Source organism: Dromaius novaehollandiae, chromosome Z (assembly GCF_036370855.1).
Source record: "Dromaius novaehollandiae isolate bDroNov1 chromosome Z, bDroNov1.hap1, whole genome shotgun sequence".
Taxonomy (NCBI): domain Eukaryota; kingdom Metazoa; phylum Chordata; class Aves; order Casuariiformes; family Dromaiidae; genus Dromaius; species Dromaius novaehollandiae.
Window position 1 is genome coordinate 4,936,642 of NC_088132.1, and position 9,334 is coordinate 4,945,975.

Genomic DNA, 9,334 nt, shown 5'->3' on the forward strand with positions numbered 1-9,334 from the left:
GGGTCAGTGGCCGGTGCCCCTGATGCCCGCTCTGCTCCCCGCTCCTGGTGGCCCTCTGTTCTCATCCTCCACAGGGCAGGCACTGCAGCCCCTCCTTCCAGCTTTGCAGCCAGTTGCCAGCACTGCCCCTGCTCCAGAGCTGCTCTCCCTGCTCGGCTAAGCAGCGCCATCATGGTGCTCAGTGTCACGTCTTCCCTCCTCTCCTTCCTCCCATAGATGTTTGGAAAATACCTCCAGCCCTCGGAGAGGACAGACATCGTCCTAACAGCCATTGAGGGCATGAGAGACTCCAGCATCTTTGACGCGCAGGTGGCTACCAGCATGCTGGATGTGGCCATGATGGACCCCGCCTCCTGGCTGAAGAACGTAAGCAGCCTGTGGCTGGATTGCCCTGCACTTGAGCCCTTTGAAGGGCTGTCCCTCCCTTCCGCTTCAGCTCTCTCGGGCACACAGCACCATCTGAAGCCAGCAAAGAGTGATGCGAAGGGAAGTAGCAGTTCTCAGCCTCGTTTTCCTCGGCTGCCCTCCTTCTCACCTGTGTGCTCTCCAGGTGCCAAAGATCATGAGGTGCATCTATGAAAACCTGATGTGCATCACCACGGGGTCAGCCCGGCACAGCCTGGACTTACTGCTTCTCCTGCTGACCCACCTGTACCCCCATGAGGTGGTCATAAGCCTGTTGAACTGCTCCCCACCATGTGACAGGTACAGGCCCCAGCAGCCTTGAGGCCTTGTTCCACGTGGGGAGGGTGCCCAAAGACCCTCTCGTTGCCAGACCCAAGTAAGACTGCAGGCTATCCCCAAAGGGCAGGGCTCTAACCCCCGCCATGCTTTCCAGCCCCTTTCTGGCATCTGCCACAGGCCCACAGCAGCCAGAGCTGACCACACCAGCCACAGAGCCGCACTCCTGCCCCACAGTGAACATGGGCTCAGCTGTCTCCTGCTTGCCCAGGTGGGGCTCACCAGGCCCAACAGGAATCCAAGCAAGGGTGGAGTGGGTAGGGCCAGAGCCGCAGCCTGGCTCCTCTGGGACTTGCTCAAGCTACAGAGCTGTGGCCGAGGCAGCTCTGCCGACTGGACGCTCTGGGCCTGCAGCATTGCCACGGCCATGTGGGAGGTGATGGTATGCCTGCCCAGGTTTTTGGACAAAGTGCTGAGGAAGCTGCTCAGCATCCTGGAGGACCGGCTACTGCTCAAGCAGTTCAGAGTTGTCCCAGATGACACCTGCATCCTCCCCTTTGCTGTGAGTTACTGCATGAGGCCTCGATGGCCCTCAGGGCTGTGCTTGCCTCAGGGGAGGGGCTGGACGGGGATGGGGTCAGAGGCAGGGGCAGGGGCAGGAGCAGGGGAAGGGGAAGGGACAGTGGCATGGACTGGGACAGAGGCGGGGCAGCGGCTGGGGTCTGGGCCAGCGCTGGGGCAGGGGCAGGGGCATGGCCACTGCACAGCCTGAGCAGGCTACAAAGCCTGAGACCGGACACCCAGGATGGTGTGCAGGATACATAAGGCATGCCACACTGATGCAGGAGGGGTCGTTGTGCCCATGTTACATGTGGGAGTGGAGCCCAGAGGGCTGCCGCTGACGTGGCCATGGCCTGGCAGCCAGGCTGCAGTCTCCAGCTGTGTCTCCTGAGGCCCAGGGCAATGCTGGAGCCTCACCCCATGGGTACCCCAAGGGCCTAGGCACTGCCACAGCAATGTCTTTGCAGTGAGAGCTATCGCCAGGTGTTTTCTGCAGGCAACCAAGGCACTGCATGAGATCCTTCAGCAGCCCACCTGCCAGCAGAGGGTAACAGCGCTCTTCCCCCAGCTCTACATGGCACTGCTCTTGCAGATGTCATTCGCTGCAGCGTTCCTACCGGAGGACGGCAGTGTCTGCTGGAGGAAATGCTGCCCAGGGGATCAGCCTTCTCCAGCCAGCCCTGTCAGGTGCTCCACCCAGCCCTCTTGCCTTTCCCATGCGCCCTCAGCCAGGGCTCTGGGCTCTGAGCGTGACTGGGCTTTGCTCCACACGCAGGTCTGCAGTGCAGGCCATGAAAGCTCTGCTCTGCTGCGCTGGCTACGAGGAGCAGGTCCTCTTCATCCAGAAGAGGGGCGGCTGGGACCTGCTTCTCAGAGCTGAGACTCACCACAGCGGAATCAGTTTGCTGGCCAGGTGAGAGACCCTTTTGCCCAGCACTCCCTCAGCCTTGCTTTCCTGGAGACGGGGCTTCTTTGCTGCCCAGCTTTGAAAGCTGCGGCTAGAGGAGCCAGTGTTACTGGGTGTGGGAGACGATAAGTGGCAGCACCAGGAACATCCTGTAGACCTCGAGCACCCTGCCCTTGGGGACTGGATGCATGCCCCAGGGAGCACCGCAGGCCTGTCTGCATGCAGGCCCACCGCGGGGCCCCCGCAGGGGCCTCCACAAGGACAGTGTGCTAGAGCAGAAGGAAAGATGCAAGGTGCACAAGCGCACATGGGGACATCCCAGGAGGATGAGGCTCCAAAGAGGGCAAGAGAGCAAGGCTTTAGCACAGCAAGGGTGTTTTTCCAGTCATCCACCCAAAGGAGCCTAACGGTGCTGGACACTGACTTTCCAGTGGGGAGGTGTGTTGGCAAAAGACCCCTGCTCCATAAGCAAAGGCTACAGAAGCTGCAGCTGAGTCCTGGCCTGTGCGGTACTGGCTGGAGTAGGCCGTGCGATCCCGGAAGAGGTTTGCCTGCCAAGCTCACTACTGCTGGTGCTTTCTTCCCCCTGTTAGACAGATGAGGACAAACCCAGTTCAGCAGTGTTCCTGGATCTTCCACCAGCTGGAAACACTTCTCAGCAAAGGGGACAAAGTACAGGAAGTCACTGCCATGGCCTTCTTTGTTGAGGTAGGCCTGGTGGCAAGCAGTGCCCCTCTGAGATGCCTCGGAACGCTCCCCTCTCTTGCAGGCATGGCTGGGCGGTGGGATGCCAGCCAATGGAGCTGGGCCAGCGGGTGCGCCGCTAGTAGTACGCCTGGCCTTGGCCCGTCTGGACCATGGCAACACCTGTAACCACCCACATTTCGTGCCTCCTCTGTGCCAGCTCTTGATAGTCCACGGCTCCTCCGAGGCAAGAGAGCAGGGGACCAGGCAACAAGAGGGCACAAGCGGCAGGTGGTTCAGAGGCCAGAAAGAGCAAGCAAGGCATCTGTGCTGTGTGCCGTGAGGCACAGGGCCTAAGGGTGTCCCTGTGGGCCCTCCACAACCTCTGCCGCCTCCACAACAGGCTTTGTCTGGGCCTGGGGCCCCGGCCGTGAGCTGTCAGTTGAAAGCAGGAGCTGCATGGGGCAGAGAGTGCTGCAGGCTCTGCCAGTCTCTCACTGCTGTGTGTGTTTCAGCTGCTGAGCTGTGCAGAGCTTAAAACCGTGGACTGCTGTGTCCTGTACCTCCTCCAGAAGTATCTGAGGTCTCAAGGCCTGGTGATGCGCTCGCTGGTGCTCAGAGGCCTCATGACGCTTTCCGAGAGACCGGAGATGGTGAGCATGGTCCTGAGCCAGGTGAAGCCATGCGGGCAGCCTGGGGCTGCCAAGGAGGCAGGGGGTAATGCAGTGCTTGGCCTTTCCTGAGAATCAGGAAGCCTAGTAGTTGCTGCAGTTTCCCTCGCTGACCCCCTTGTCAGCCCTCACGTCCTTCAGACCAGGCTCTTGGCTGTGCACTCCTGGCACATCCCAGCTGTGGCCGGCAGCAGGCTGTGCCCGGCCCCAAGAAAGCCAGCTGCCAGCTGCCGCAGTCGGGGGAGTGCTGTCCCCAGAATAAGCATCCCCCTGAGAAGGGGAAGGTGAGCCAGAGCCCAGGGCCATTCCAAGGCAGTGGGCTGACCCTGGGGCTTGTGGCAGCGGCCCTCTGTTGTCAAGGGTCACAGCATGCTCAAAGTCAGCTTGGAGATCTCAGCTGCCCGGCGCTGCACCCTGCAGTGCACAACCAGCAGGTGTCCACAGAGCCCTGGCAGTGGGGCACTGGGCTCTGACGCAAAATGAGCCTGCCAGGGTGGGGACTGGCCACTGCCTGGGGAATTTCCGAGCGTAGAGGGCTGCTAACCAATCTGCCCACTCTGGCGTGTCAGAAGAGGGCGCAGCCGTTCAGGTGCGCAGGAGCGTTTGCTGTCCTGTCCTCCTGCCCTGCTCCCTGCTCTGCCCACAGCCGCAGCAGTGCGCCAGTAACCACTGCCTGCCAGGAGGCTGCTGCAGTGACTCCTGTGCCCCCAGTGGGAGAGCAAGACAGGAGGCTGGCGTTTAATAACCAGAGCCGTCTTGCCCATGTGGGCTTTCATTGCTTCACAGACAGGAGATTCTGTGTTGCCTACAGGTCAGAAAAATGCAGGGTCTGCTGCCAGACCTCATGGAGGTGCTGCAGGGGGCCAACACAGACATCAGCATGAAGGCCCTGGTTGTCTCTGGCAACGTGATCCGCCATATGGACAGGGCGGCAGTGGGCCCCATCGCTCTGCAGCTGGCGGAGAAGCTCATGCCACTCTTTGATGACGTAAGGCTGGTGTGGGAGCCTGAGCCCTGCAGATGAGCACTCTCTAATGACAACCGCCCTTCAGCCCAGCCCTGTGTGCAGCACTCAGGCAGGGCCTTCGCCACTCCCAGCTTCTCTGGGCTCGTGTGGCATGGCTTATGGCCTCTGCAGTGTGCCACAACTTCTCCCTGACAGGTTTACATCAATGGGTGCTCCGAGTGCCCTGTGCAGGGCGCAGGTGCTTTCAAATCCAAGGGGGCTTCTTCAGTGGCTCCTGCCAGGCAGGACCACATGCTCTCACCACCGCCTTGAGCAGGTGGTGTGTGTCCAGGAGTCATGGTGGAGGGCCAGCCCAGCCTCCTCCTCAGCCCATCCCCTGGGGGAGCTCCTGACATGGCTGGCTGGGTACAAGCTAATGCTGTTGCTCACCGTGGGCAGGCAGGAGCCCTTGCTGAGGTCCCACCCTCCTCCCTCCTCCCAGGAATCCAGCCAGGTGCGAGAGCTCTCCATCTGCCGCTTCAAAGAGGTGATGGAGCTTGTGGAGGGGAGCAGCAGGAAGCAGATGCAGAAGAAAGTGCGTAGGTGCCTGCTCCCGCTGTTCTTCCACGTGAATGACGAGACCCAGAGTGTGGCCAAGGTATAGATTTCAAACCTCACCGGTGATGCGGGGATGGGCCTGCTGGCATCACATGGGTGGGCCTGAGCATCAGGGGCAAGGGCTGCTGACAACTGGACTCTGTGAGTGTGTCACACTGGGCCCCAACAGCCTGCGTCCCTGAGGGCAGGGAAGAGCTGCCCTCCTTCCTTGCACCAGGCCCACCCCATGGCTTCCGTCCTCCCTCCTTGCCTCCTGCTGCTCAGACAGGCACAGAGGGCCGGGGGCCCCTTCCAGCCCTGCTCCCTCCATACGGCCCTCCTCCAGTGCAGCCCACAGGAAGAGTTCCTGCTGACCCAGAGCTGACAGGGTCTGAGAAACTGGGCATGGACGTTTCCCAGACCTGCCCTACCTGCTCCAACAGGACTCAGCAGCAGCCTGCGCCCACAAAGGCCTGAGCATGTGACTCCCTACAGGCTTCCCAGCTGTCCTCACAGGGGTCTGAGGCCAGGCCCTTGACCCTCCATCCCTGTCCACCAATGCTGCCCTCAAGACCCGCCCAAATGCCTGGGCCAGGGCATGCCCCAGCTCCCTAAGGGCATGATTCCCCCCTGGGAACACAAATCCTTCTCACTACGCTCAGCCTGCATTAGGCCAGTGATGCAGAGGGGCGGTGCAGAGAGGTGCAGCACCTGCAAGGGCTTGAGAGAGCCAGCCAGCCCACCCCCCAGGAACCCCAGCCGGGATAGGGACAAGTCACCCAAAGGGAGATGCAGTCAGGGCAGGTGACTGGCCCGCTATCCTGGGCTCAAGGCTCTGGCCAGCTGGAGCCTGGGCATGAGGGAGCGGTGACAGAGCAGCATGTGGAGCCAGGTGTGCTGCTGGCGAATTCCCACAGGACATGCCACAGGGCACATTGAACCCTCTTGAGACTCTGCCCCTGCTGCTGCATCTTCCCGCAATGGGCTGGGAAAGGGGCAGAGCCAAGCCAAGGTGAGGGGGACAGCAGGCCTCCTCCCCCAGACTGTGCTGCCATCTCTCGGTCTCTGCTGCTGTCTGTGCAGGCCTCCTGGGAAGCCCTCGTTGCCGCTGCAGCGTGCCTGAAGTGGGCACAGCTCAGGGACCTGACCCAGACAAAGCAGACATGGAGGATTGCCGAGTTCTTGGTAAGGAGCGCTCCACAGGCCCAGGGCCCAGGCTGGACAAGGCCTGCCCCCCACACACACAGCCATGCCTGGGGTAGGCAGCTGCGCCTCTCCTGCACTGCTCCAGCCCCAAGCCCACAGCCTGCACCTGCATACTTGATCCCGTTCCTCAAGCTCATCACCCTGGTGGGCTCTTTGGCAGGCTCCTCTCTTCTCCCTGACCTCCTGCCAGTTTGCTGAGGGATACCCTGGCCCACCTGGGCCTTGGCAGCACACAGGGTTCTCAGCACCCCCGGGCCACACTCTGCCTGCTGCTCTCTCCAAACCTCAACCCCACGTGGCTCCTGGCTGGGAGATGCCCGTGCCCTGATGCCCAGAAGGGAAAGGGAGGAGGTGCGGGGAGCAGGGCTTAGCCCGGCTGTTTGGGGAAGGTCTGTGGCAGCCCCGTGCTCTCTGCAGCTGGCGAGAGGCAGGAGCCAAGTGGAAGACTACCTGTGTCAGAGCCTGCCGTACTTGGAGGACTCTCAGGCATCCCTGCGAGAGGTGGCCGTGAGGTTCCTTGGTGAGCCACACCCCCGGGGTGTCTCTGTTTGCAACTTGCTCCTAGGCCCAGCTGCCCCTGCCCGGCAGCAAGCCCTGTGGCTGCCAGGGCCCAGACTGCCTGGTGCAGGGCCTGGGCTTGCAGGAGCCCCGCTGGGTGGACGGGAGACTTGCTCGTTCCCACCCCAGCCCCCAAACCTCCCCCATCGGCTACTGTACTTCCCTGGGGTCAGCCCCGCCAAAGGGGAGGAGGGTGTGTCGCGAAGCTGGCAGGGCCGGCGGGGAGCTGTGCTGCGGCGAGCGTGCTGGGGAGCGTCAGGTGTGAAGGCTGCTGTGTGCCTAGGGCTTGCCGGGCGACGCTTGAAGAACCCAAGGGAGGAGATGCTGCGGGATATCTGCAACGGTGAGTAAGAGCAGTGCCGTGCTGGCAGCGGTCGGCAGAGGGCAAGGGAGGCAGAGCGTGGGCAGTGTACTGCAGTGCCGTGGCCTGTTACAGGGAAATATTTCTGGGGCAGAGGAAAACGTCAGGGGCATTTGGGGGCACTCCTGAGCAGCAACTTCCAGTTGGTGCATTTGCCCCAACTGCTTGGGAAGAGCTGGGCAGGGCTGGCACCGTCTGGAGGGTATGCCTGGGGCGGGGCGGGGGGATGTCTCTGCAGATAGATGGGTTTCATCGCTGCTCTGTTTCTTTATGTCTCAGTCCTTCGGCCCTTGGAGAATGACATCCAGCCCTCCATCTGTTCCCTGGCCACTCAGACCATCCTCATCTTGAGAACTCCAAGGAAACAGTCACCATCAGGCTGGAACCTGCAGGCCCTGCGCTGCTGGCTCCAGAGAGCACGGGAGAGGTGGAACCACCCTCTGGGAAACGGCTCTTCTCGAGGAGAATGAGGATGACAGTCCCAGGCCCACGGTGCCCTTCCATTGGTGACCTCCTGAGCAGGCAGAACAGTCTGGGTCATTCTGGGCATCTGCTGCAGTTCACCCCTCAGGCCTGATGGGCAGAATGAAATAGACCAAGGGGATTTCTGAGCAGCAATTAGTTCAGAGGTTATAATAAAATTCCTCACATTATGTTCTGCTCTGGGTTTTTTGCTTCCTTCTGCGTTTTTTTTTTTAATGTTTGTTCCTCCAGGCAGGCTCCTACTGGCCTCTTGTGGCAGCTTGGTGAGCCAGACCTCTTTGCTGCCAGACCTCTAGCTCACCAACACTCTTCAGGCTTGTGACATCCCGTTCCCCGAGGGAAACTGTGTGTTGGGGCTACTCTGTGAATTCATTCTGAAGGTCTCCTTCTCCTTGGCTAGCCTAAGCTCTCGGTGTAGGAAACACAAGCCCACGCTGACAGTCAAAGAGGCTCCACAGCAGCACCACCGCACTACTGCCTCCTTTCGCCAGGCCTCGTTGCCCTTCTCTCTCACTCCTGAAATAAGTCAGTCCAATTGCCATCTGTGTTTCTGTGTATCGGATGCCTCTGCAGTAAATGGCAGCCACACCTGCGCACACCAAAATGTACTGGAAGTGCACTGTCCAGACAAGACAAGCTGCTCCACATGGGGACCTCCCAATGGCCAGCAGCCTGCCCAGCCCTCAACTCCTCCCATCTTCTCAGCAACAAGCTGTTCAGACACAGCACACTCCCCATCCATTCAGCAGGCACTGCCTGCAGCCACAGATGTACTTGTGAGCTCACACGCTTCTCCACGGAGCACTTCTCTGGGAAGGTAGAGGCGATGGAGAGGTGAAGGGCCATCCCTTAGCTGCTGACCCCATGGCCTGGGGAAACGGGTGCAGAGCTGTGTGCCTTCCCCTCCAGCCCAGCTCATGTCCCCTTCCCAAATCCCAAGCTGCACCTCCTCAGCAAACAGGCTTCCTCCAGACCTCGGAAGCCTCTCCAGTCTTTCTCCCACCTCTCGGCATGCGGCTCTTCAAACAACAAAGTATCGTTGCCTTGGGAGCCTTCCTAACCTTGCTGCTTTTCAGGGGACTCTTGTGATGCCAAAGCCCCACTTACAAACCTGCTCAGATGTGGAGGCAGCACCTGCTGTGCTACGGGACCAAGGTGTCCATGGGCCCAACAACAGCCCTGTGCTTGGCCCTGGCACTGTGGTCCCCGAGAGCTGGTGGGGACAGCCTGGGGCCCCTGCAAGCGGGGCCTAAGCAGCATCAACGGCCCCTGCCTACGCAGTGGGAAGGGGCCGGGTCTGCTTGCTGCCCACTGCTTTCTGAGGTGCCTCTCAGAGAAGGGTAGGCCAGCCGGGCCAGCAGACAAGCCTCGGGGACACTTCTGGCAGGGCTCTGTGGAAGAGCAACTGCTGTGTGTAGGCCCAGGTTTGCCAGGGCACCCTGCTTTGCTCGCTGAGGTTTTCACTTCTCCCTTGGAAAACACACAGCTGCAGTCGATTTCTGCTTGCAGCTGGGGATAACCAGCCCTGCCCATCACGCTCTGCTCCCAGCCAGGCCCAGGAGAACGCAGGCAGGGGTGGCCTGCGAAAGCCTGGCTCAGGCGGAGAGCTGCGAGGGCAGCGCTGCTGGCCAGCTCCAGGAGGAGCCTGTGCACATGGCCCGGGGCTCCCCACGGCCCCT

General features: G+C 61.0%; 1 protein-coding gene across 2 annotated transcripts; it reads left to right on the forward strand.

Moving 5' to 3' along the window:
- Nucleotides 1-7,825, forward strand: LOC135324818 (maestro heat-like repeat-containing protein family member 7). 2 transcript variants are annotated; one of them, XM_064501781.1, is made up of 11 exons: nt 1-1,243; nt 1,739-1,929; nt 2,018-2,155; nt 2,743-2,857; nt 3,349-3,486; nt 4,316-4,492; nt 4,953-5,108; nt 6,131-6,232; nt 6,671-6,773; nt 7,095-7,154; nt 7,452-7,825. In XM_064501781.1, the coding sequence occupies exons 1-11, from the start codon at nt 1,109-1,111 to the stop codon at nt 7,640-7,642; spliced, it is 1,506 nt and encodes a 501-aa protein (XP_064357851.1). In that variant the 5' UTR covers nt 1-1,108; the 3' UTR covers nt 7,643-7,825. The 2 variants fall into 2 exon arrangements, with proteins under 2 accessions (XP_064357851.1, XP_064357852.1); XM_064501782.1 differs by lacking the exon at nt 6,671-6,773 and having other exon boundaries at nt 7,452-7,590.
- Nucleotides 7,826-9,334: the final 1,509 nt, after the last annotated feature.